The 27,989-nt window shown below is 34.6% G+C and overlaps 1 protein-coding gene across 1 annotated transcript; it reads right to left on the bottom strand.

The window, feature by feature from the left end:
• Positions 1–330: 330 nt before the first annotated feature.
• On the bottom strand, positions 331–27,710 carry LOC136041406 (A-kinase anchor protein 10, mitochondrial-like). The gene is made up of 6 exons (XM_065726058.1): positions 27,596–27,710; positions 22,961–23,855; positions 20,492–20,736; positions 18,017–18,185; positions 7,206–7,335; positions 331–579 (listed from the first exon to the last, which is right to left on the bottom strand). The coding sequence occupies exons 1-6, from the start codon at positions 27,639–27,641 to the stop codon at positions 481–483; spliced, it is 1,584 nt and encodes a 527-aa protein (XP_065582130.1). The 5' UTR covers positions 27,642–27,710; the 3' UTR covers positions 331–480.
• Positions 27,711–27,989: the final 279 nt, after the last annotated feature.

Below are 27,989 nucleotides of genomic sequence, written 5' to 3'. Positions count from 1 at the left end.
TTAGTTTAGGACAAGCAAAATTCAGCCTCTATGAGAACCATAGGTGTTACATTGTTTTTATTATATTAGTTTCCCTCCCCAATTCTTAGGACGAAATCGAGACATTTGAAAAAAACTTGAGCAAACTTTAAAGTGAGTTGTAATATCTCTTATCCTATGTTATCCCAACGTTATTTTTTAGAGTATCAAAGTAAAACAGTCAAGTAAATTATTTTTGAGGATACGGAAGGACATTATTTCTCAAGACTCCTATTTTAGGAATTCTTAACCATTATAGTTTCTATTCAAAACAAATCTTCTTTTCTATCAAAATGCCAATGGCGATAATGAGGCTTAGAAAACTGATCTATTAGCGTACAAAATCCGTTAGAAAAAGCCAGCTAATATAAAATAACATATATAAATAACTTAGAAAGTAATGTAAGCCACTCGTCATGTAGTTGAATCGATCACAGGGTTCTATATTTTCCTCAATAAACACTATCCCAGATCAGAAGGATTTTTTTTGTTGTTTAAAGTCACTTCAGTTATAGATTTCACAATGTCTTCTGCTTTCCTCCAGGCCACTTCTTCTAGCTGCTACAAAAAAAACAAATAAATTCTTCGTATTTTAAATCTAGGGGGGGGGGAGTTTCTAAGGCATGTTCAATCATCTTTAAGTAGTTGTGCCTTATTTTCACCAATAAACAATATCCCAAATCAGAAGGATTTTTTTTTCTATTTTACAATATCTGACTTTCTTGCTGGCCCATTCTACTAATTACTAAAAAAAAAAATATTTATAAGGCAAATTCGCTTATTTAAACACAAGAAACGGACTTCAAGCGGAGGATGGCATATATTCTCTGCAAAATAAAAGGACCAATAACAATTTTGTTATGAAAAATTCAAAAATTACGGTTTTCCCTCAAAGAAGAGAAAAACAAGATCATGAAATATACTACGTCTTGTTACATGCAGAACGGCTAATGACGCAATAGTCAAACATATACTCTTGGTTTTACACAACTTCGCCTTACAATTATTTTTGCATAACTTAACAAACTACAACTTTGGCTACATTATGCAATAATCAAACAATTAGTACTATAGATAGCGCTTAGACTTGGTTTTCATTTCCAATTTATCTATTTTCGGGGAAAAAATGAAAAAAAAGAAACGATTTCAGCTATCCAAACATAGGAAACAGATTTAAAAAGAGGAGAGGGGATAAATCTTCTACAAAATAAAAGAAACCATGGCAATTTTACAATGAGGTAAAATGCAAATATTTTACGCCTGGCGTGAATTTTGAGAGCTTTTCTAATTCAACTAAGGGAATAGCTTCTTTTGGGTAAATCCTATGATGCAACCCCTTCTCACCTTGTATGCAGGTAACAAGGACGTGGTCTTAAGCTCAACACAATATACTACAATAAATCCACGATCTTCTTGCATAAGCTTTGTCTCTTCTTGCATAAGTTTAACTATACTTTTCAATTTGCTTTAAAGCAGGGATCCAAATTTATGAAAATATAGAGGGGAAAAGAAAGAATTTTTTCATTATTTTGTAATGAAGATTAAAGAAGAATTTTTCAAGATCCCAGGGAGGGGAACAATTTGGCTTTTATTATTATTTTTTTAAAGGAAATACTAAATAAAAGTATTTTTCAAAGTTTAGGGGGAGGGGGGTAATTGCCCTCTCCGCTACAATTAGTGCCCTTGGTTTAAAATATCAGTCCTCTGCGTAGCCTTTGCAGGGAAGTTGTATCTAGCTCATTTGAGCACTAATTACTTACACCTAGCTCACATTGTTTGGCACAATCCTCATACCATCTGTGCGGTGTGGCATGGTATCACCAACCTCTGCGAAAGTCTGTTTGCAGCCGTGATGCATCAACATTGACAAGAAACCGATTGAGACTGGTACCCAATCAGAATATTTGATTATCGTCTTTAACTCATCTATCTATTAAATGACGTTCAAAGGCGTGAAGAACTCTTGCAGGCGTCTTGACAGTAAACATAAGAGTTGAAGAAATCATCACACAACACGGTGAACAACTTGAACAAAAAATAGCAACTGGGTAGAAAGATTTCGTCACCAGCCAGTGCTACATAGATGCTTCGTTCTGGAACCAATCTTAGCAGTATTATGAGGTGTAAAATTAAAGGTTGTATCTCACCCCGTTATAAGACAATTCTAATAATGGTGCCTCACCCCTTCATAAGGGCGTTTTTCTGTAGCCTATCCAATCATTCACACATGGCTGCACTTAAAGGCCTTATCTCATCCCGTTACAAGAAAATCTCTAAGGGCATAATTCTGTAACCTATTCAGGCAGTACTAGATGGCTGATCTTAAAGGCCGACCCGCTACAAGAGTTCTTATGAGAACGTCTTATCCTGTTTAAAAAGCACAGGATGACTGGTCCTCATCCCCCCATTGCACTTTGAGACGGAGATCAGCACCGCCGGTTCAGACCTCAACGGTCTAGTGCCGCATCCTTATCCCGTTACAAGAAAATTCTCATTAGAACATCTCGCTCTGTTATGAAAGCCACCGTTATGGAGCCCTTCCAAGCAATAATATTTGGCTGAAGCTAAAGGGTGCATCTCACCCCGTTACAAGAGAGTCAACAGAAGAACTAAATATCTTCAATCTTTTTTTCGTGCAACTGACTGGCCATATTCTATAAATAGAATTTTACGACTCGAAAAAGCAAAATATTTAGGGATATTAATTACATACTTTAGGTCAGCGAAAAGTCATCTGAAAAAGTATGACGCAATGCCCTAGAGCGGGCAACGGTTTCCGGAGAGCGGAGGTTAGATGAGTCTGCCGGTTTTTGAATGTTCACAAGGAAGCATGCCTTTTCATTTCTTTTTTCGTTGGCACAATGTGCATCCAGGCTGTCAAAAGGGGATATCTACAATATCTGAGGAAGGGTTAAGGGTGTTAAGTTGACAGTTTCAGGGAATAGTGAAACTTGGATAGTAGCCAACAGCCTGTAATCCGAGATTTTCTACACTAGTTCACCTTAGAGCCTTGCATTTCCAACTCCCATAAGGAAAGCCATCCTAGCAGAGCGGTTAGCACGCTAAACTTAAAATTCTTTTTCCGTTATGACAGTGAATTGAGTCCTGGTGTCACTAGTCGTTTGGTTTGGAACTGAGTCACTGACGTGAGTCTGTGAGCTCAGCCAGAGTCGACCCAGCTCTAAATGGGTACGTGGAGAAATCTAGGGAAGATAAACAAGAAGGGTGTGAGAAAGCAGAGGAAGGCTGGCCTCCAGCCCCCTATTGCAATTCCTGGTTGAAGGGCCATGAAACAGAGATTAGAACCATTAAAGTCGAACGCCGTGTTCTTTATCTTCCTTTTTTGTCTACTCCCGTCTAACAAAATAGTCATTTCTTCATATTTTTGATAAAAGAAGCAGAACTCACTTCAATTATAGTCAATTTAAATAGCAGGATCTAATTTTTTACAGCAAGGTTTCTCTTCTCCAGTTCTTCTAGTTAATAACGCTATTTTCAAAAAACTTTACGAAAAGAAAGAATAGCACAAAGCACAAAGTTAGCATATAATCTCAATGCTAAATCTTTGTTACAACGCGTATAGACGCTTTACGGCAAGCATTTAGTTTAAAATGCATTAGTTGCAGTGCTTATTTTGGAATGTGGAAGTAGGGCCGTGCTGCATACCTGCTCGTGCTCAAGGTATGCAAGTAGAAGCTTTTTGCAAGTGACATAAACCTAAAAAATTTTATTTTATAAAAAAGCTATCGAAAAACCAAAATTTTTGGACTTTACTACTCTCTCAAAAAAACCTTCTCTTAATAAATAGATTTGCAAGGCGCCAAATTTTTGAAACGTTCATATTTAAAACAATGTTTTGAAAAACAATTATAAATATATATATATATATATATATATATATATATATATATATATATATATATATATATATATATATATACTAGCCGACCCCTACCACCCGTTTCTAGGGCGCTGCGGGCCAGAAACACGTATGCAAGGTGCTAATTTTTAACTGCGTACAGTTTTTTTCTTTTTTTTTCTTGTCGCTTGTCTCCTGACCGCAGATACTTTGAAACAGTTTACTGTCTTCTCAAAGATATTCGATTATTAAAACAAGCCCGATTTATAACAACGATAACTAATAAGTTTCAAACCTTTGATATTCTTTTTTAAGATTTTTGAGCTGTTGTAATCCCTTGTTAAAATATATGCAAATATTTTTGCAACCACCAGTTTTTTGCTCTTTACGCAATTTAATGTATTTTCATAATGTATCTCTGAATTTTCGCATTCCCTTGTTAAAATATATGCAAATATTTTCGCAATTACCAGTTTTTAGCTCTTTACGCAATTTAATACATTTTCATACTAAGGACTGTTCAAAGATATTTGATCATTGAAGCTAGTCGTATTTCTAACAACGATATATACTAAGCTTAAACATTTGATTGCCTTTTTTAAGGTTTTTGAATTGTCGTAATCCCTTGTCAAAATAGAGAATAATCATTTGCAACAATTGCAAATTTTCGTTTCTTGGACCTTTCTACTGACATTAAAAAACGGACTGCGTTCAAAAACGCACTATTTTACGGTTTGTGAATTGTTGTAATCCCTTTTTAAAATATACAAATTCTTTTCACAATTACCATTTTTTTCCTCTTTACGCAATTTGATGTCATTTCAAAATATTTGATTAGAGAAGCTTCCCCAATTTCTAACACCGATATGTACTAAGCTTAAAACCTTTGGTTTTCTTTTCTAAGGTTTTTGAAGTGCTGTAATCCCTTGTTAAAATATCGAATCATCAATAACGATAATTGCAAATTTTTGTTTTTGGGCTTTCTTACTGACATTATATCAAACAGTTCGTGGTACCGAACAGTAGTAAGGAGCGACCCGGCTCAATAGTAAACGAAACTCTAAAAAACGGAATTTTGATGCTAAAAGATACATCAACAGAATCGAATTTTCATGCTGATTTTAGATATATAAGTTTCATCAAATTTAATCTTTGTCATCAAAAGTTAAGAGTCTGAGAAAATTTGCCTTATATTGGAAAATAGGGGGAAACATCCCCTAAAAGTCAAAGAATCTTAACAAAAATCACACCATCGCATTCAGCGTATCAGAGAACCCTATAGCAAAAATTTCAAAAATTAAGCCTCTCAACAAATTTTCTCAAACTTCTGACATACTTAAACTTTTTTTCGGGCCAGAATATACCAGGATGTCAATCCCCCCCCCCCAAAGATATGGAGCCGTTTTCAAGAAACAATACATACACAATTATACATATATATATATATATATATATATATATATATATATATATATATATATATATGTATATATATCTATCTATATATATAAAAATAAGTTGTCTCTGTGTGGATCTGTGGATGGATCAGGTGACGTCATGTTTCGGCTGACGTCATGAAATTAGTTGCCATCATTTTTGTTATGACGATGCTTAGTATATTGTAAAACACATTAATTTGGTTAATAATATACCATTTAAAACACCAAAATGAACATGCTGGAGTAGTCACTCGGTGAGAGAGGGTGTCAGAACGGAGAATGAAGGTCCCAGGTTCAAATCCTGGTTAGGCTAAAAAAGGTAAAAAACTAAAAACTAAACAAAAAACTGAAAAAACTAAAAAAAGGCAAAAACTACAAAAAAAACTAAAAACTAATAAAAAAAAATAAAAAGCTAAAAAACTAAAAAAAAACTAAAAAAAGGTAAAAAAATAAAAAAACTAAAAACTAAAAAAAAAAACTAAAAAAAGGAAAAAACTGAAAAATAGAAGAGAAAAAGAAAACTAATAAAATTAAGAATAAAAATAAAAAAAAATAAAAAAGATAAAAACTAAAAAAAAAGTAAAAAGAAAAAACGAAAAAAAACTAAAAAAGCTAAAAAAAAAAAAAAGGTAAAAACCAATAAAAAACTAAAAAGAAAAAAAGGAAAAAAACTAAAAAAAAATTTCATCTAAAAAACTAAAAAAAAACTAAAAAAAGGTAAGAACTAAAAAAGAAAAAAATAAATGACGACACTCAAAGAGAAAGCGACCGGGACAAAAGGAATGTTCGATTAGCAATCAACAAAGCACCGGGACACAGGGAGTATAAATGACGACCAGGACATAAGTAAAAAAAAAAAAACTAAAAAAACTAAAAAGAAGGTAGAAACTACGAAAAAACTAAAAAGAAAAAAAAAACAAAAACTAATAAAAAACTAAAAATCTAAATAAACTAAAAAAGAAAAAAAATAAAAAAGGAAAAAAATAAAGGAGAAAAACAAAACTAAAAAACGAATGTATATACAGACCGGGACACCGGGATACAAATGACGACCGGGACACAGGGAATATAAATGACCATACATAAGCCATAATGACCAGGACATAAGTAAAAAATATAAATGACGACCGGGACACAGGGACACAACTACAACGGGGACGCCGGGGGGCACAGGGGGATATAAATGACGATCAGGACACCGGGACAGGGAATGGTCGATTAGCAATCACCATCAACAAAGCTCAAGGGCAATCATTAGAATCATGAGGTATAGATCTGAATACGGATTGTTTTCCCATGGACCATTATATGTTGCATGTTCAAGAGTCGGTAAACCTGACAATCTATTTATATGCATAGACAATGGGACAGCAAAGAATGTTGTATATTCGCAAGTTTTACGTAGTTAAAAACATATATATAATATATCTATCTATATTCACAGGTGGGACATAGGGACACAACTACAATGGCGCGTAACGACTTACGCGCGCGGGGGGGCTTGGGGGGGGGCGCGAAGCGCCCCCACCAACTAGGTGTTGGGGTGGCGCGAAGCGCCACCCCAACAGCTAGTATATATATATATATATAATTTACGTAAAGTTTTGCGTAAAGCTAATGATTGGGTGCCGTTGCCTTAGCGTTGTAGCAAAGACAGCGATACGATATAATTTTGAGTATATGCACAAAATGTAACAACGCGCGTCCGACTTCATTACTATATTTTTTTTCTGACTGATGACGGGTACTGATTACATGCCCCAAGTTTTTGAGTTGTACTAAGAGCTTCTGCTTAAGTTTTCCTGACTAGATTATTTTTGTTTACATTGTTTCTTGTGTATTGTCGTAATTTAATTAACAACCTAATTAAAAGAATCATTAAGACTTACAGAGTCATCCTCTTTTGTAATAAACTTTCGAACAGCTGTCTTGATGGACTCTTTCGGCTTCACATCTGGCTGAGGCTCAAGCTCAGGTCGAAACCTTCCAAATTCCGAAACACTTCCGAGGCTCAGGGATCTAATGAGGAAAAAAAACTTCCCAAAATAAAAATTGAACTGAACAAGTAAATGCAAGAAAAGCAAACATTAAAAAGAAAGAGCAAAAAGAAAAAATAATATATGTTTATATTTTCTACAGACATTTGCAAAAAAGAAGCTAAGTTTTTAACTGGTTAAAAATTTTAACTGGTTAAAAATATTTCTTATAATTACTTGTTTGTACTGAAAGGTATTAAGTACGACAGTGGAGGAACTATAAATGAATTATGTCCTAATATAGGATTTTCTCTGCAAGAAAAGGGCCTGAACATCTGTCCTATTATTTACATTGTTAAACAGTTTGTGGTAACGAACTGTAGTAAGAGGCGACCCGGCTCAATAGTAACCGAAACTCGAAAAAATGAAATTTTATACCAATAGAAAGTGAAGGCATAACTAAGATAAATTTTTGGGATGTTTCATAGGACAAGTGCAAAGGCTGCACAAGAAAAATTGTATCTGTCAACGTCGAGAACTGTTTTTCGTCTTTCGTATCAAACAGTTCGTGGTAACGAACTGTAGTAAGGAGCGACCCGGCTCAATCGTAACTGAAACTCTAAAAAAAGGAATTTTTATATCAATAGTTACATCAAAAGAATCGTATTTTAATACTGACTTTAAATATATAAGTTTCATCAAGTTTAGTCTTACCCATCAAAAGTTACGAGCCTGAGAAAATATACCTTATTTTAGAAAATAATGGAAACACCCCCTAAAAGTCATAGAATCTTAACAAAAATCACACCATCGCATTCAGCGTATCAGAGAACCCCACAGAAGAAGTTTCAAGCTCCTATCTACAAAAATGTGGATATTCATATTTTTTGCCAGAAGTGCGTGTGCGTGTTTACGCACACGAGTGCGTGTTTATTTTTTTTTCTTTTTCCCAGGGGTGATCGTACCAACCTAGTGGTCCTAGAATGTTGCAAGAAGGCTCATTCTAACGGGAAGTAAAAGTTACATTCCCCTTTTTAAGTGACCAAAAAAATTGGAGGGCATCTAGGCCCCCTCCTATGCTCATTTTCCCCCTAAAGTCACCAGATCAAAATTCTGAGAGAGCCATTTTATTCATCATAGTCAAAAAACCTAAAAACTATGTCTTTAGGGACGACTTACTCCCCCACAGTCCCAATTGGAGGAGCTGCAAGTTAGAAACTTTGACCAGTGTTTACATATACTGAAAGTAAGAAGCAGCATTAAAACTTAAAACGAGCAGAAATTATTACACATATGATGGGTTCAGTTCCTCGTAATACCTCGCTCTTTACGCTAAAGTATTTTTAGTAATTTCAACTATTTATTCTACAGCCTTTGTGATTCAGGGGTCATTCTTAAGAAATTGGGACACAATTTAAGCTTTAGTGTAAAGAGCGCTAATAATAACATACAGATATAGAAGTTCGTTACGTTGGTTAATTCGTAAGTTACGTGTATTTTTTACTAATAAAAACGTTCGTAAAAAATAAAAAGTTCTAGTTGCCTTTTTAAGGAATCAAAAAATTGGAGGGCAGCTAGGCCTCCTCCCCTTCCTTTTTGCTCAAAACCTTCCGATTAAAACTATGAGAAAGCCATTTAGCCAATAAAGATTAATATGCAAATTCCGTTCTAGTTGTTTATTCGCGGAGAGCCAAAATTAAAACATGCATTAATTCAAAAACGTTCAGAAATTAAAGAAAAAAGAAACATTTTTTTTTACTGAAAGTAAGGACTGACATTAAAACTTAAAACGAACAGAAATTACTCCGTATAAAAAAGGGGCTTTTCCTCGTCACGCCCAACTCTTAACGCTAAAGTTTTTTACTGTTTTAAAAAGTAGAGTAAGAGAAAGAGTCAAACTTTAGCGTAAAGGGCGGGGCGTTGATGAGGAAAAGCTCTTTTCATATACGGAGTAATTTCTGTTCGTTTCAAGTTTTAATGTCACTACTTACTTTCAGTTAATTTTTTTTATATAATTAAATTAAGTGTTTCTTATAGTAATTTAAGTAGGGGGGAGAGGGGATGTAGAGCGCTGTCCGAGAAGAGCCCTGGCCCCAGTAAGCTTTGGCTACCTCAATACTACTACGAATTTGCCATGCAAATTTAAAAAACAAAAAAATATTTTCAGCCGCTTTTTCAAATTTTCCTAGATTTAAAACCTTAAAATCTTGGTGTTTTTAACCACAATTGTTTCTGGATGGGAGTCCAATGAATCTATCTAGGAGGAGGTGATTTTACCCAGCCCAATCCCTTCCTTCCATATTAAAATGGGGGGGGGGGGGTATTCCAAAGGCACAAATCATCTAGGGGGAAAAACAACTCTAAATACGAAACTTGAAATAGACAAGCCAATACAAAGCTACGCAAAATGTAATTGAAAAAAAAAAAAGAAAAGAAAGAACGCGCTTTAAACGGAACGATTCATCATCAAAAGGGTTTTTTTTTTTTTTTCATCAGATTCTTTTCCTTCACGATAAACCTCTTCAATCCAAACTTTACGCCGTGAGTATACACATCTATACACTGAAGCAACTCCATCTGTAGCTTTTTTCTGTTCAAAAAAATTAAAAAGCAGAATCATACTTAGCAGTAATAAAAATGTAGCTTTATTTACTTTTTGGGGTAAAAATCAACGCAATTTTAGGTGAAGTCAGTGTGTGGTAATTATTCATCGATTTATTTCGTATTAATTAATTTTTAATTCTTTTTGCTCTTTTGTCACCTTAGTTCTTTTAACCCTTTCTCTTTTAAATTAACGTTTTCATTTTTGAATTTTGACTCTCCACTCTCGATTTAGCCCATTGTCCTCAATTTTTTATTACTATTTATTTATGTAAATAATTTTACACTGACTGTAAACCGCCATCATTTTGAAAACGTCTTTTTCTTGTTTATTTGGCTTTATTTCATTGTCTTTTTTACTTCTTGTTTATTTAATTTTTTGACAGTTCCTTTTAACTTTTCTACTTTTTGACTATGAGCATATAACGTTGATAAATTTACTGTGCTCAAACAATACTGTAAATTTAGTAAATACTTCTCAGGAATGGCTTAGGTTATTATTAATAATAATTTATTTGTTACCCACTTGTTTTGACAATTTAAGCAGAGTAAAAACGCTAAGGAAAGAAAAACAAAATAACACAGACAATGCAATCAATACAGTCGAATCAAAGGGTGGTAAGGACCCAAGCGTCGACAGGCCTCATAGTTTTTTTATAAACAAAAATAATATCAATGGCACAAAATTTTCTAATAATCTTTCGGTTTCTATAAGAACGTGGCAGATGCAATAAATATTTGCAAATAACGAAAATACAGAACTCTTATATTTTGTAGATCTTGATTATTAAAAAACGGGCGCAAACCGGAAAGAAACAATATAAAGTGATCGTAGTATGTAGAACAAAGTCTGGATGAAGCCTTTCGGGAAAACCTACCTCGGTTTGGGACAATTTTCGCGTACCCAACTTTAAGTTTACTTTTAATACCATTAAGCCCACAAGATCAAAAAGCCGATAAAGACGTACAAATACTAATACCTAAGCCATCGAATCGAAGAAACCACCTTAACTGATAAAGAGCCACAAGCAAGATCACTACTTTGATGTTGAGCATTAAAAACTAAATATTCACATTTTTCAGTATTAAGTTTGAGGCCGATTTCTTCAAAAGACATAGAAACAAGCTGGGTCGACTTAATTAGGCTAGATTTAGTGTGGCTGATCAAAAGTAAATCATCTGCATATGCAATATACAAAATATTAGTCCTAAGAAACAAGATGGATTAATGCGTGGCAAAACAGAATAAAGACAAGCATTAAAAGATAAGGGGATATGACTCCTCCTTGCCTAAGACCAGAACGGATAGGGATATTACCAACGTATGTGTCACCTGACTTGAGTCGAACATATGAAATAGCATACCAAAAACGAAGAGTTGATATAATAGACACATTTGTACCAAGTTGGACTAAAGAATACCAAAGTTGGCTATGGCATATTGAATCAAATGCTTTTGAAACATCGAGTGCACAAAAATGAACCTCAAAACCATTTTTATGCGCTTCAAGCAATAGCGAAGCTAGAGCACGATGAGCATGCTGGCATCCTATATACAGCTTGAAGCCAAACTGATTAGACATATAATCTACTTTAGACAGGAGATCAGGGAGAAAAACATACTCAAATACTTTCCTTAAAGTACAAGCAACCGTAATAGGCCTACACGAAGCGCAACTAGTTGGATCCTTACCACGTTTCAAACACATCTGAAAAAGTAACTGCAAGTGATAAATTAATGCCTCCGAATCGGTATTGAGGTGAAAAGCACTGATACCATCTATATAATAAGATTTTGATTTAAATCTCTCCACATTTCTTTTGACACGGTCAACACAAACGGGAGGTACAGGACCTCGAGTGATTTTCTTAGGCTAAAGATTAGAACAGAGGTTGGCAAAACGAGAATGAACCGCATATATCACTGTATCGAAAATCTTACTATAACGATTGATACATGATACATTAGGGATTCGGTAGGCCGTAGGCGATCTATCAAACTTGGCGACATTAATCACTTTTTCACTTGCTAGGAGTCTTAGGAAATTCGGCAACATTATACCTAAGTCTTCGAAGATAGAGTTTAAAATCAAGCTTTGCTCTTTGTTTAATATCGAAAACATTACCCCTTAGGGGAGGACCGCAAAACTAAGTTGAAATTTTACAGGAATAACGAGAAGAATGTTTAACTGACCAAAAGGTAATATGTGCATACTACTACTGCTGCTACTGTTACTGCTATTACTAATACAACTAATACTACTACTGCTACTATTTCTACTACTACTACTATTACTAGAGTAAGGACATGAAGGTGAAAATTATGAACTGAAGTCGAACTGAAAAAAGGGAAGTTGAACTGAATTAAAAGGCACTATCTGCATTAACCTTGTTGAAGCACAGTGGATTGATACTCTAGATGGCAATACGGGTCTGGAGTTCGATCGCCGCTGCGGCAAGACTGGGGGACAAGCTTGCTACTTGTCCCCACAAAAGACGCAGCAACTGAAACGAGTAGAAACTTTCAAAAGACACTCTGTGGCATACTGTTGCTAATACCCACTACTACGGCTGCTAATAACTTAGGCTAAGGGGATTAAGGCGAAACCTTCAGGGAATTTAGAAGGATGTTTAATTAAACCAAAATACATTATGTACATGCTGGTTGTTTAAAAAGACGTATCAACAATGTCTCAGAAATACTCTAGGGTATCAATTTGAAACTTTCAAGGCATGGTAAGGGGGATGTTGAACAAGCAAAAAGACCCTATGTCCTTGCTACAGCTATTACAACTGGTGCTAAGGGTATTAATCTTAAACTTTCATGGAAAGTTAAGGGGGATGTTGAACTCTATCGAAACATGCTATGTCGATTCAGGTTATAAAAAGGGCGTAACAGCTACAACACGAGTTCACAGTTTCATTCACCAATATGGGTCCTAATCACAATACTCTTATTCCCCCTCCAAAGGCTCAATGGCCAAGGCTACAATCCCAGGAACAGACTAGAGTATTAAGTTGAAACTTCCAGTGCATGTAGAGGGAATGATGAACCACTCAAAAGTTATTATATACATACTACTATTACTACTTTTACTGCTACTGCTAGTACTACAGCAACTACTGCTACTATTGCAACTAATCAAACAGTTCGTGGTAACGAACTGTAGTAAGGAGCGATCCGGCTCAATAGGAACCAAAACTCTAAAAAATTGAATTTTGATATCAATAGCTACATCAAAAGAATCGCATTTTAATGCTGATTTTAAATATATAAGTTTCATCAAGTTTAATCTTAGCCATCAAAAGTTACGAGCCTGAGAAAATTTGCCTTATTTAGGAAAATAGGGGGAAACACCCCCTAAAAGTCGTAGGATCTTAACGAAAATGACACCATCAGATTCAGCGTATCAGAGAACCCTACTGTAGAAGTTTCAAGCTCCTATCTACAAAAATGTGGAATTTTGCATTTTTTGCCAGAAGACAAATCACGGGTGCGTGTTTATTTGTTTGTTTTTTTTTTGTTTTTTTTGTTTTTCTTTTCCCCAGGGGTCATCGTATCGACCAAGTCGTCCTAGAATGTCGCAAGAGGGCTCATTCTAACGGAAATGAAAAGTTCTAGTGCCCTTTTTAAGTGACCAAAAAAATTGGAGGGCATCTAGGCCCCCTCCCACGCTCATTTTTTTCCCAAAGTCAACGGATCAAAATTTTGAGATAGCCATTTTGTTTAGCATAGTCGAAAATCATAATAACTATGTTTTTGGGGATGACTTACTCCCCCACAGTCCCTGGGGGAGGGGTTGCAAGTTACAAACTTCAACCAGTGTTTACATATAATAATGGTTATTGGGAAGTGTACAGACGTTTTCAGGGGGATTTTTTTTGGTTTTGGGGATAGGGTTGAGGGAGGGGGCTATGTGGGAGGATCTTTCCTTGGAGAAATATGCCATGGGGAAAAATTCAATGAAAAGGGCGCAGGATGAATGTGGTCACGTTAGAAAAAAACGTCAAATTAAGAGCTTAACATACAATGCTGGGTGTTCGGAGCCTCTCTATTATGGAGTATAATTTGAAAATAACATAACTATACGAGCGATAAAACATATATACACAACCATAACTCAACTAACGAAAGAACTGCTAAGAGATAACACAACTATAAAGCGAAAACAGGTGAAAACTAACGGGAAAATAAACGAACTAAGAGGTGGAAGGGGCCCAGAGAAAAAATATAATCCTTTTTCAATTTTGAGCCTAACTTCCGCAAAGGAGTAATAATGTCAGAAGCCCCGAAATACCGAATTATTTTCTTTTCAAACAGTTCGTGGTAAGGAACTGTAGTAAGGGGCGACCCGGCTCAATAGTAAACGAAATTCTAAAAAACGGAATTTTGATGCTAAAAGATACATCAAAAGAATCGAATTTTTACGCTGATTCTAAATATATAAGTTTCAATTAATTTAGTCTTTGTCATCAAACGTTACGAGCCTGAGAAAATTTGTCCTATTTTGGAAAAAAGGGGGAAACATCCCCTAAAAGTCATAGAATCTTAACGAAAATCACACTATCGCATTCGGTATATCAGAGAACTCTATAGCAAAAATTTCAAGCTCCTATCTAAAAAATGTGGAATTTTGTATTTCTTGCCAGAAGACAAATCACGGGTGCGTGTTTATTTGTTTTTTTGTTTTTTTTTTCCCAGGGGTCATCTTATCGACCAAGTGGTCCTAGAATGTCGCGAGAGGGCTCATTCTAACGGAAATGAAAAGTTCTAGTGTCCTTTTTACATGACCAAAAAAATTGGATGGCAAATAGGCCCCCTCCCATGCTCATTTTTTCCAAAAGTCAACAGATTAAAATTTTAAAATAGCCATTTTGTTCAGCATAGTCGAAAACCATAATAACTATGTCTTTGGGAATGACTTACTCCCCCACAATCCCTGAGGGAGGGGCTGCAAGTTACAAACTTTGACCAATGTTTACATATAGTAATGGTTATTGGGAAGTGTACAGACGTTTTCATGGGGATTTTTTGGTTTGGGGGGTGGGGTTGATGGGAGAGGGCTTTGTGGGAGGATCTTTCCTTTGAGGAATATGTCATGGGGGAAGAAAAATTCAATGAAAAGGGCGCAGGATTTTCTAGCATTACTATAAAAAAACAATGAAAAAATAAACATGAAAACGTTTTTTCAAATGAAAGTAAGGAATAGCATTGAAATTTAAAACGAACAGAGATTATTACGCATATGAGGGGTTCTAAAAATACTTTAGCATAAAGAGCGAGGTATTTAGGAGGAGATAAATACCTCGCTCTTTATGCTAAAATATTTTTAGTGATTTCAACTATTTATTCTACGGCCTTTTTGATTCAGGGGTCATTCTTAAAGAATTGGGACAAAACTTACGATTTAGTGTAAAAAGCGAGGTATTAACGAGGGTACAAACCCCCTCGTACACATAATAAAAATATAAGAATATAAAAGTTTGTTACGTAAGTTAATTCTTAAGTTACGTATATTTTTTACTAATAAAAACGTTCGTTGAATATTAAAAGTTCTACTAGCCTTTTTAAGTAACCGAAAAATTGGAGGGCAGCTAGGCCTCCTTCCCCACCCCTTATTTCTCAAAATCGTCTGATCAAAACTAAGAGAAAGCCATTTAGCCAAAAAAAAAATAATATACTAATTTCATTTCAATAATTTATGTGCGGAGAGCCAAAATCAAACATACATTAATTCAAAAACGTTCAGAAATTAAATAAAAAAAACTAGTTTTTTTAACTGAAAGTAAGGAGCGACATTAAAACTTAAAACGAACAGAAATTACTCCGTATATGAAATGGGTTGTCCCCTCCGCAGTCCCACGCTCTTTACGCTAAAGTTTTTAATTGTTTTAAAAAGTAGAATTGTGGCAAAGAGTCAAACTTTAGCGTAAAGAGCGAGGGACTGCGGAGGGGACAACCCATTTCATATACGGAGTAATTTCTGTTCGTTTTAAGTTTTAATGTCGCTCCTTACTTTCAGTTAAAAAAACTAGTTTTTTTTATTTAATATTGAACTAAAGCAAAACAGTTTAATTGCATCCAGGTTGTCAAAACGATATTGGCGAAATATCTATAAATTGGCTAGTAATAAATTGGTTAGTAGTAAATTGGCCGCCGATATTGGCGGTATAAAGTAAAAACTTTCAGGAAAAGTTTATCTTGTGTTTATTTTATGTTATATTGATTATTTTGTGATTTAGTTTATTTTATGTTATATTGATTATTTTGTGATTTAGTTTATTTTATGTTATATTGAAAGTTTATGTATTTACGTTATATTGTGCATGCTGGTTGTCAATAGGACGGTTCTGCAATATCTCAAGAACAGTTTATGATATTAAGTTCAAACATTCAGGACTACTACTATTACTACTTCTGAAATAAATCAAAAGGGGTTAAGCGCATCCTGGTTATCAAAATAGCAGAGATACAATGTATCAGGAACAAAATAGGGTTTAATTCTTGTCACAAGGCGTATTCTCGATATCATAGGATTGGACAAAGATATTAAGTTGAATCTTTCAGGGTATGTTTAATTAAATATGGATTTTAAAAAACCGTGTCTGCAATACATCTGGAATGGCTAAAAACATGGTGAAACTTTCAGGGGATGTTAGTGTGTATGTTGAACTGAAAAAACCACACTATATGCATGCAGGTTGTTAAAAAGGTGTATCAGCAACATAACAGAAACGGCTGAAGGGTTTAAAGTGAAGTTCCCGGCTACTACTTCCATCACTATTGCTACTACTACGACTTATGACTATATACAACTGTGACTACATGCAACAGCAAAAACTTACGACTGTCACTCTAATTATTTGTGACTGCGATTGTGACTACTCAGAACTGCGATAGCGACTACATGCGAGTGCTACTGTTGCTACTACCAATAATACTGCTACAATTACTACTACAACAACTATTACTACTGCTACTACTACCATTGAACTAAACCAAAAGAGTTGAAGTGCATCAAGGTTGTCAAAATAGCCCGGATGCAATATCTCAAGAATGAAATACGGTATTAAGTTGAAGCTTTCAGGGAAAGTTGAGGGGGTGTAAAATCAAATCAAAATAAAGTAGGTGTAACCAGATTGTCAAAAGGGTGTGTTCACCATATCCCAGGAAAAATCTGGGCATTATGTTGCACCTTCAGGGCCTATTTTGGGGATGTTACATTAAACCAAAAAACAATCTATGCGCCCAGTTTTGGTTAATAGGTCATATCAGCAATATCTTAGGAACGGCTAAATTAACAATGTCACGGCATGATGAGTGGAAAATTCAACAAAAGAAACTTGGTTGAAATTTCAGAAAACACTTAAAACATATAGCATTAAACAGTTGAAGGTGTAGGTTTTTTTGGATGTTTAGTTGTTTTTGCAAATTAACTGACGGTCAGTGTTTAGATTTCTATGGACGGAAAGTTTAGTCTGATTTGACTAATTAGTTCTGCTTACTTATTTTTACGGCTTGACACGCTGATGCTGACGAAAATATGGTACTGCACTAAAAACTTCAGAAATTTGAAACAACTTAAATATTTTTTTAAAAGAAAAATAGGGTTTTCAAGTATGAATGGACCTAAAATGGGTACAAGAGGGGGGGGGGATTATTTTTTCATTAAGATGTCCTTAGTAAAAATCCGCACGGAATATAACATAAGTGTGTTGATACGATACAACTGATTGTATCGTAACACCGCTATTGTCCAAAGATATAGAGGGTCTGTATACTTCAATCTTTTGAGTCTTTAAGTACCAAGCTGACAGAACTTACAGTTTTTTCTTAGGCCCTTTCCACAATTCTATCCGCCTTCTCAACAAGAAAGTGCAATTTTTGTTATACTATTCTTGCTTTTGTTATATTACTCCACTTTTGTTGTTGTATAGTGGGTCAAAAATAAAATTACTAGTTATCAATATTATTAAATAATCGCTGATTAACTAGTAAGTGGTTAGGTTTTTCTTTAAATATGTTTCTGTGGCCACATCCATCTTTTTTTCCGAATAGCAGGGAGACATGAACGTTATATATCGCCGAAATTTAGAATAAAGTAAAATGAAAGTAGATTTACCTTGAATGGTGCCTTTTCCAGATGGTATCAGGATCCGAGAGCTCTTTCACATTTATGCTAAACGACACATTCCTTGGCAGAGTGCTCCCCCTTGATCTTTGTGCAACTGGGTAGTTGAATACCGATTGTGTAGAGAGGCTGAAATCACTGGTGGTTGTGCTATCAGATCCTGTAGACATCAAATATACAACATTAAAATAAATAAATAAGTTATCTATAATTAAACTAAGAAGACAACTTAATATTTGCCTAAATGATTCAATACCCAGTTTCTTTCTGAGCATTGTTTTTAAACAGCATTTATTTCTATTTTACTTTTCAGTCATTTAAGGTTATACCCTCTTCAATATCTCTCAGTTGACATGTAATCAATCTGAAAATGGCAGCACAGGGAAAGGGAATCCTTTATTTGTTATTCTTCTGGCACCTTTTTTAAAACTTAAACACTTGGAAGAGACTTCAAATAAATTTTGGAAAACATCCAAATACAAAAACGATGAAAATAACAACAAGTATGAAATTTCAAACTGCAAGGCTTTTGACATTTGAAACTAGAAGTAAATGAAAACGTCCTGCAGCTAGTTTTAAATTGGCCAGTGTGAATAAGGGTAGCGGAAACGTTGGTAAGTATTTACACCGAAATGGATGAAGCTTTGAAACATGTTTATGAGGACGTTGGAAACATGGGAAAGACAAAATATTTATTTCAAAAAGTCCGGATCACAAGCCCATAAAAGCATAATTCGGACTTTCGAGTAGAGCAAACAGTACAAAAGCATCAAAACAAGAAAAAATTAAACAGCAATATACTTAAAACTGGCTAAAGAATGTGAGTAAATCGATAGAATCAGGGTGGGAAACATGTTCCGCCAGTATCATTGACATAACCCCCATGTTTCTATTTCTATCAATTTGCATGAAAATTGAGCAATCTAGTGTCAAATTTGAGACCATCAGTTTCAGATCTGAACCAACAGTAACATGGAATTCTGATTTTACTTGGGAAAGAGTGGTTTCCTTTAGCTGTAAGTGATGCTTTGACTAAGGCATAAAATACCACATTCCCTTTCAGAGCTTTATATCAGTAGAAAACACCTCTGATTAGTTGAAATTTATCTTATGTGATTACTTTTATCCATAAGTCACTGAAAACGTAAATATGACTAAAAACGAGCAAACATAAACAAAACATAGGCAATAGAAGAGTTAAGAACGAAGAACAAAAAAAAAGAGAGAAACTATTATGTTTTCTTAATATTTTGTGTTGTTTAGACAGTTAATTCCTCAATTTTATCTGACTTTTCGTGGGTAGTTAAATTTCACGTAGGACACATGCCGCTGTAACAAGAGTCCAAAAGAACACGGTAAAAGTACATATATATATACATATATATACAAAAGGATGCAAGCTATATTCTGTAAAGGAATCACACGATCGGTGGTAGTCACAACCGGACCATGGACTTCTTCCCTCTTCAGATTGTGCAGGCAGACATTTTGATTTTACACAGAACTCAGAGACGTCTCAATAAACCATACAAGAACCATGCAAGAACATTCTTCTTAGCAATAGCATATTTAACGGCTATGGGCATATATTATTCCATTAAAAACAAAGAGAGGCAAAGAAGTTTCAAAATGCTTGATAAATTTATTTTCACTCTTTTATTCTAGAAGTATACATTTTATTCTTCTAGAACCTTACCCAGGGAAAAATTCTGGAGCATATTCCTTCGTAGAACCACTTCCAAAAATCGCTTACAAATACAAATAGGCACTTACCCATGACAAGAAATCTCGAATAGGAGCGCTGGAGTGACTTCCTAACCTAAAATATTTTTGATTTGCCACACGAGATAGAAAATAAAAAGCCATTAATGAGAAAACGGCTACTATGACTGGAAGTGGTGCGTCTCTCCAAAAAATCAAGTTAAGAATTATAACCGATTTTTTAAACAAGTAATGCTGAATTCTTTACCTAAATAGAGGCTTCTATAAAAATAATTTGTCAAGACTTATAGCTTGTCTGCAGATAGAAGGAAGGCATGCCTTCCCCTGAGACTACTTCAAAGAACCCCTGCTCTCAAAAAGCACCAAAATATAACATGGACATACATTTTTTTTTTACACTACTCCCAAAAAATACTTTTAACTCTCCCTAAGGGTCGACACGGGTGTATTGATGGTAGACTTCATTCATTGTTTATTGATTTTGGTGTTTACTGTTATTTATTTTTGCTACATTTTTTTCTGAATTGCTGTTAATTTTTATGATTGACTTTTTTAGTGTTTTTTTTCTATCTTTCGTATAATTCAAAGTTTTTTTTTTATATAATCTTTTTTAAGAAACAGAAGTCTAGCAATGATTTTGTCTGATCCATGTTTTTAAGAATAAAAATTTGATTTATTTTATCTAAATAACCTATTCTAAAATTAATTTCAATAATAAGAAGATTTGTTCCCATTGTGAGATACCTTGTCGTTTATGGTGCAGCTCTGTATCTCTGCAAGCCCTCATCAACTCTGCCAGGAAATTGAAGTACGTTTCCGATTGCGTAAACACTGGTAAATACCTCTCGTTTATTAGATTTAAGGCCTCTGAAAGGGCTCCATCAAAGCAGTCAAAAGAGGGCCCTCCCTCTCGACAAATATTTAACTCGAGTTCACTCCTGTATTTTTCTGATATAGATAAAGGATCAGTAGCTTGTAGTGAAAAGAACCTGAAACAAAACATTAAATTATAAAAAGGAAAATATCAAAATAAAAAATCAGAAAACTATAATTCAGTAAATTATATAATTAATTATAAAAATTTTAAATCATAATACTAGCAAAGACTGAGCAAATACATACATTTTTCTGAGAGGGTGGGTTGCAAATTAACATAAATAGGGAATCATAGGGAAAACATGAAAAATTGGAGGAAAGTCCCAGCCTAATGAGCTTGCTTGAAAACTGAAGGATGCTGTTTCTTCCTGGGATTCATGCATCCCCCTGAAATCTATAGATATTCATGTAGGTCTCAAAATTTTGGTTTATCAATTTAGTTTTTTGACTTATCATATTGCCACATTCGTTTTAATCTCAACAATAAGAATGTGTATAGAAATTTAGCCATTTCTAGGTTTTATAAAAACGTAATCGCTTTTGTAAGAACCATCCCCTAACATTTATGCCAGGGGACAAATTGTAGTCATTTTACAGAGGCAGTAAGAAGAGGGGAGTTCCTTTCAGTGTCCCTAGATTTTGAAAAGTACTACTTTTGTACCTTTATTTTACGAAACTGAAAAGATCATTGCCTCCTCTATATTTGCCAAATCTTATTGTTTGAACTTAACTAATGCCCTGTCGAGGACAGGCTAAGTATAGACTAGGTTGGAACTGTTTTGATAGCACGAGATGGTTTGGGGTCTCCACTCCATAGTAAGTTCCTTTCCCCATCCCTGTAACCAACAGGGAAATCCTGCAGAAAAGGTAGGAAATGAGGTTAGTAGCCAGTTTCAAATTAAATCAGGAGTTAAGTAGAGCTGTGTTCTATCCCCATTTATATGGATCATTATTGTGAACTTTGTTCTTAGGAGCACAGCAAAGGCAACAGGAGAACAAGGAATAAAACGGGGAAGTACAACTGTCCTAGAGTTAGATTATGCTGATGATTTAAACACTCTAGATGAAAATGATAGCAAAATGAACAGACTTTTAGAGATTTTTTACGAGTTGAGGATGGATGAACATGACTAAAAATAGATATCTAGAAGAATACGTCGCTAAGAATAGGCATAAGTGAAGGTGAAAAGTGATGCTAGGTAACGAGAAGATCGACTAAGTGTGCAGCTTCACCTACATAGGTAACATTATTAATAAGGAAGGTGAAAAAAGTTTGGAAGAATAGTCAGATAAGTCTGCAGACCAAGATTAGAATACTGGAAGCTACAGTGATGATGATAATGATTAAGTATGGCTCTGAAGCGCGGGTACTCAATAAAAAAATGGAGGAAGATTTACTAGATGTTTTCCAGAAAAATTGCCTACAGACAATTTTGGGTACCCAACTTACTGACCATATGTCAAAGAGTAAGCTGTATGGAAAATTTAATTCAATCTTGTTTTCTACGTTTATAAAGAGAGAGACGATGAGATGGCTAGGACACATTCTACAGATGAAGGAAGACAGATTGTCCTTGTTGGCCAACTGTCTAGGACCGTCTCTGAATGGGTCGTGAAAAGCGGGTTGTCTCCAAATGGGGTGGGAGGATGCCATAAGGAAACATGTAAGGGAATTGGGAGCTTTTTGGAAGGGTATAATGAGAGATGTCTTGAATAGATTGGGATGGAAGAGGAACTGGTTTGTCTGTTTTGGCCTCAAGTAGCCTGGTGCTGCAGTAAGTTGTTACTAGTAGTAGTAGAAACTTAAATAATCATATATATCTTGAAAAACTAAGGAACATCAGAAAATCAATTCTTAACGAAGAAGACCTACATACCTACTTTCGGTAGTAGCAGGCACCAATAACAATAATACAAATAATAATAATAATAATAAAACATGGGCGAAAAACCAGAAGAAAACGGAACCAAACACCTGAAGAAAGTGCTGCTTTACTTTAAGATATAGTTGCCTTTGAGAACCAACAAATTGTCAATATCTGAATTTTTATAGATGAAGTGTTGTCAAATCAAACTAATTAGTCCAGACTATTATTTTACTGTTCAACTCGGCAATATGGACAAATTGTGGTGCTATCCCAAAAACTTCCCAACCTTGAAACTACTAGAGATTTTCCTTTTGAAGAATCATAGTTTTGGGTGTAAAAAGACCTGAGATAGGTCCAACAATAAAAAATACTTTTAATTAATGTTCTTGATACTTTAACAATTGAAAGGAGAAGTTACACCCTCAACCACAAGAAAGGAGTTTATTAAGACAAATACACACTTACATACCTGTTATACAAAACCATAGCATCCTCTTGAACTTGTGGAGTAACGTCTTCAGAGCTTGAGATTTGAGCTTTAAAATTATTTACAGAGAGCCAAAAATTTAGTAAGCTTTTGTCTTCAGTCTTACTCATGAATTCTGATAAATAAGAGAACGACAATTCACAACTTAAAAGATCAATAATCTGGGCTTTGGCACTGGTCAACAAATCAAGTAAATATTTCTGGGCAAATCGGCTTGAGAAAAAATCAGCCAAAAACTCTTCCTCTAGTATTTTAACAACCATGTCTTCTACTTCCAAGAAACAATGCTCATTTAGTTCATAAGTTTGGTCAAATATTTTTTTTATCAAAGTAGTTCTCAATTCACCGGAAACACCAACTGGGTCAATAGCATCTTTTGATATGTACCTATTAAATATTTCAATAGCTTCAGATCGATGATTTGAATATGACTGCTCTTCTTTCATTTCAGGTACAAAATCCTCAGAAAAACCTGAGCTTTCGCTTCCTGGTGAAATGGCAGTTTCTACAGTAAAGTCATTGCCTGACCTAGCCACAGCTTTCTTACAAGTAATCATATCAGAATAAAGAACAGATAAAGAAGAAAATCTTTTCAAGTCAGCAAGGAGCTTTATATATGCTTTGGAGTCTTTTGAGTCCATATAACGGGAGAAATGAGTAGCAGCCACTGGGTCGCTCAAAATTTCCTGCAAAGAGCGGTGGATACATATCCTTTGATGGTTTTTTGGTATTATCTTTGATCCTAGGTCACCATCTGAAAAATCATCTAAGTTCAAAGTATCATCTGTGTCACTAGTAGGGATTTCGCTCCTATCAATTATATCAGGTTCACTTTCACTAATACTATTCTCAGCTTTCCTTGAAGACCTATTCTTACCTAAAATGAATTAATAATGTTGTAAACAATCACTTCACATTACACTGAATAGAATTTCGTTAAAAGTGATTTCAACAAAATCGCTCATTTTATTTGCTATAAACAATGCCACAAGTCAAGACTACTTTATTTTCTCCTCTGATGTCAAAGTTAAACAGCAAAATAATAGGTACAGTGTTTGATTTTTTGATAAGAATTCTAATTAATTTAATAAATCAATTAAAATGTTATATGTGTTTTATTAATAAATTCTTCTTTACCATAAAAAAAAAAATCAAATTACAATGCTTCATTCTTCTACTCTCTCTCTCTCTCTCTGTCTTTACTGTTTATGAGTTAGTGTCAATATAATCTTCCCACTTCTTTACAAAACACAGAGACTCTGTGGGGATCATTGCCTTGTATTGGTTGTATTTCTTTAAGAGGAAGAAGAAGGTATTTTATCTTACACTGACTTAGAAAAAAAAAAAACTTCCAAGGTACAAATATATGGAACCACTTTGACAAATGAACTATTGAAAAAAATTATGAAGTACTTTAATCTTTAACAAGTTACCTGATTAAGGCTAATATCAAGTTTTACCATTCTTTTATTTTATCAATTTAAAAAATATTTTTCAAAGAAAAGTAAAGGACTACATTAAGTCTAAAACGAGCAGAAAAAAAGTCAAATATAATTTAATCATAAAACGAACAGAAATCTCCATCAATAGACAAATAAAACACAAGATTAAGAGAAATTACCATAAACAATCAAGTCAAACTTCAAAAGAACAGAAGTTACAAAAAATTAAAGTAGGGCAAACATCCCCTATGCCTTCTAAAGACCAGAATGGAGATTGTACTTTACTACAAAAATGAGTTTTGCCTTTTTATTTGTTGTAATATTAACAAAAAGAAGAAATAAAATCACCTTAATAACATCCCCTATGCCTTCTAAAGACCAGAACAGGGATTGTACTTTACTAAGACATTTTTGTTTTGAGTTGTGCCTTTTTATTTTTTGTAATATTAACAAAAAGAAGAAACAAAATCACCTTAATAACAAAGATCACTGTAAAAAACTCAATTAAATGAAGATTGGCAGTTTATATATATATTGATTAGCATTCCCGAAAGTCTTAGCAATTGTGCTGCATATGTATTTTCTTTTCTCTGGTGGGGGGGGGGAATGGGATGAATATGAGATGACATTTTATACAGGGTCACAGCTTTTTGTAAAAAGCTGAAAATATAAAAGTTTTGTTGGAACTATTAAAAGATAACAGAAAAATCACAAGAAAATCAAGATTCCCAAGGGAGGGGTAAGAACTGAACCCTTTCCTTCCCTCTGTGCAAGTGCTTGTCAGAGAAGAGTCTGTCAAATATCAACAGCTAAGTGGTAAATAAAAGTAAGCATCCTATTCCCTCTTTTGATGATCTGTACCTAATAACACCTCAGTTGGCTGGGGGGAGGGGTCCCAAGTTTTTGTGATGACAATATCTGTCAAAAGTGTAGTCCACTTTCAAGGAACCTTGGTGAGAAGTTATGCCTTTCTAGTGCTTGGTTTCTTGCTTATTCACCTGTAATGCTTTAAATAAGAAAGGGTTGTAAACCAAATTTCTTTCAAATGCCAAAATTTAGCAATTTGGAAAAAAAAATTAATGGGACTCATTAAAGACAAACCCAGAAATAATGGGACATCAGAAGATCTGAAAAACCTGTTAAAAAGAGATCTATATCAGTTTTTGGTAATAGCCCAATACTTGAGACAAACTATACATCAGAAGAGGACAGCTTGCAGACACTGAGGCTTCACCTGCTATCTGAAAGGCTCCACCATTTTACATTACATTTTTGAAAAAAAAGTCTGTTGCCCATAGGAAAGTTTTACCAGATTTTCAGGAATCAAAAACCTGCTGCCCAAAAGCACATTTAGAAGTCCCCCCTTTATTGTGCCACAGAATAATTTCTACAAATCATTTTTATATTTATTTCATGTAGTATTTCCTTGTCATATGATGTCCACATAAATGGTCTGTGCAGCACAGATACAGACCTCCTGATTGGTTGCCTTTGGCCAGGAGTGCAATGCATTGTTGGGGGCATATCATCTGACACTTCCTATGTTTTTCCCAGATTTCTTCAGGTACTCATTTAGAGCTGGGGGTAAAATTCTCATTAATTGACTTCTTGCTATCTTGGAAAGGGTTAAGGTTAGGAAAATGAAACTTTCAGGGATGGGTCTACAGGCTAAAGTACATCCTGGGAAGGTATTTTAAAACACCCACCTCCACTCCTTCTTCCTCTAGAGGGCCCTGAAATTTGTCTACATGACAGGTCTATACCTATTGAAATTTGACAAAACAACATTTTACCTTAATTTTCAGTTACTACTTGCCTTTTCTCTACCTTTAGTTCTGAAAATACAATTTTTGTTATTTGAGCAAAATTTTGAGCCATATCAATGTTTTTTTTTAATTTAGGAAATGTATTTGCATATCTTCAAAACCTTACAAAATGGAATTGAGCAAATTTACAAAGCTGAAAACAATTTTGTTGTACTTCAATTAAGCAGAAGATCTATTTTGCAAGGTTTCACTTTTATAACACACATATTTTTAAAGGTCATCAAAGGTCAGGGCCCTCTAGATTGAGAAGGGGTGGAGGTAGTTGCCTCAAAATACCTTCCCAGGACATACTTTAGTCTCTAGATTCATTCCTGAAAGTTTCATTTTCCTAACCTAAACCCTTACTGAGATAGCAAGAAGTCAATTAAATAGAATTTTACTGAGCTGGGTAGACTCACTCTGAGCTTACAGTCACACCATTGACCTCTGTTCTAAAAGCAACTGGTAACTGAAAATTAAGGTAAAATGTTGTTTTGTCAAAATTTCAATATGTATAGACCAGTCATGTAGGCAAATTTCAGGGCTCTCTAGAGGGATGAGTGGAGGTGGGTACACTTTATATACTTGATATACTTTAGCCTGTAGACCCATCCCTGAAAGTTTCATTTTTCCTAACCTAACCCCTTTAAGAGATAGCAAGAAGTTACTGAACTAAAATATTACCCTTCATTCAAGCAGAAGATCTATTTTGCAAGGTTTCTATTTTATTACACATATATTTTTAAAGGTCATCAAAGGTCAGGACCCTCTAGAGGGAAAGGGTGTGGAGGTAGGTACTACTTAAAAATATCTTCCTGGGATATACTTTAGCCTGTAGGCTAGACCCATCCCTGAAAGTTTTATTTTCCTACCCATTTTCCAAGATAGCAAGCACTAAACTAGAATTTTACCTTATTCTGCATATTTTGCAGTGAATATTTGTTTTCTTAATAGCCTATGTTTCCTTATGTATAGCTGGGGTCTTAGGCTTATACCAATATCTCTCTTATTATCCTAGTATGTCTCCTTCCAAATTGCTACTACTTTTAACCTTTCCTTTACCCAAATGTGCAATAGCAATTATTGTTTTACTGTTTCTTTTTTATAGTGGGCGACATCTTTTATCTGTTTAGCATGTTTTCTTCAGAGCCATAGGGTATACATTATATATTTACTTGGATGGATATAGTCACACCCTAACATAAAATTATGCAGATTTGATGGCTGCATAATTTTCTGTTCTTAGCCTATTTGTCATAGGCTACAGTTGATTCAAAGGCTAGGCAAATGCCAAATATTGTCAATTGAAAAAAGAAATAAAGTCGCAAAAACTGTTGTAGATTTGACTAATCTATTGTTAAAAAACTTACCAATTGAGCTTAAAAAAGACTTCACTCTGGTTGCTCCTTGGTGCATTTCCAAGTTCAACACAAATTATTTACAATTTACAATATCCACATTGCCAGAGTTGCCATCAAATAAAAAATCACAAACATATGTACGAAAAGGATTACCGAAAAGGCAGAAAAATCGGCGGCTAAAAATCCATACCCGAGATTACCCTGAGAGCCCAATTTTAATTTGGTAGAATTGGTCAATAAATTATGATAATGGATTTTGATTTGACGGGAACTGTATCATAATAACCTCCAATTTTACATTTTCGCATAAACAAGAACCACCCAAGGACCGCCCATTTTGTTTTTACGAAATTTAGTTAGGACTACTGAAGAATTGAGGAGAGTTCCAAAAAATATTCTGTTA

This window comes from Artemia franciscana, unplaced genomic scaffold (assembly GCF_032884065.1).
Source record: "Artemia franciscana unplaced genomic scaffold, ASM3288406v1 PGA_scaffold_212, whole genome shotgun sequence".
In the NCBI taxonomy this organism is placed as follows: Eukaryota; Metazoa; Arthropoda; class Branchiopoda; order Anostraca; family Artemiidae; genus Artemia; species Artemia franciscana.
Note: the sequence above shows the minus strand (reverse complement) of the source record. Positions and strands in the feature narration are given on the sequence as shown.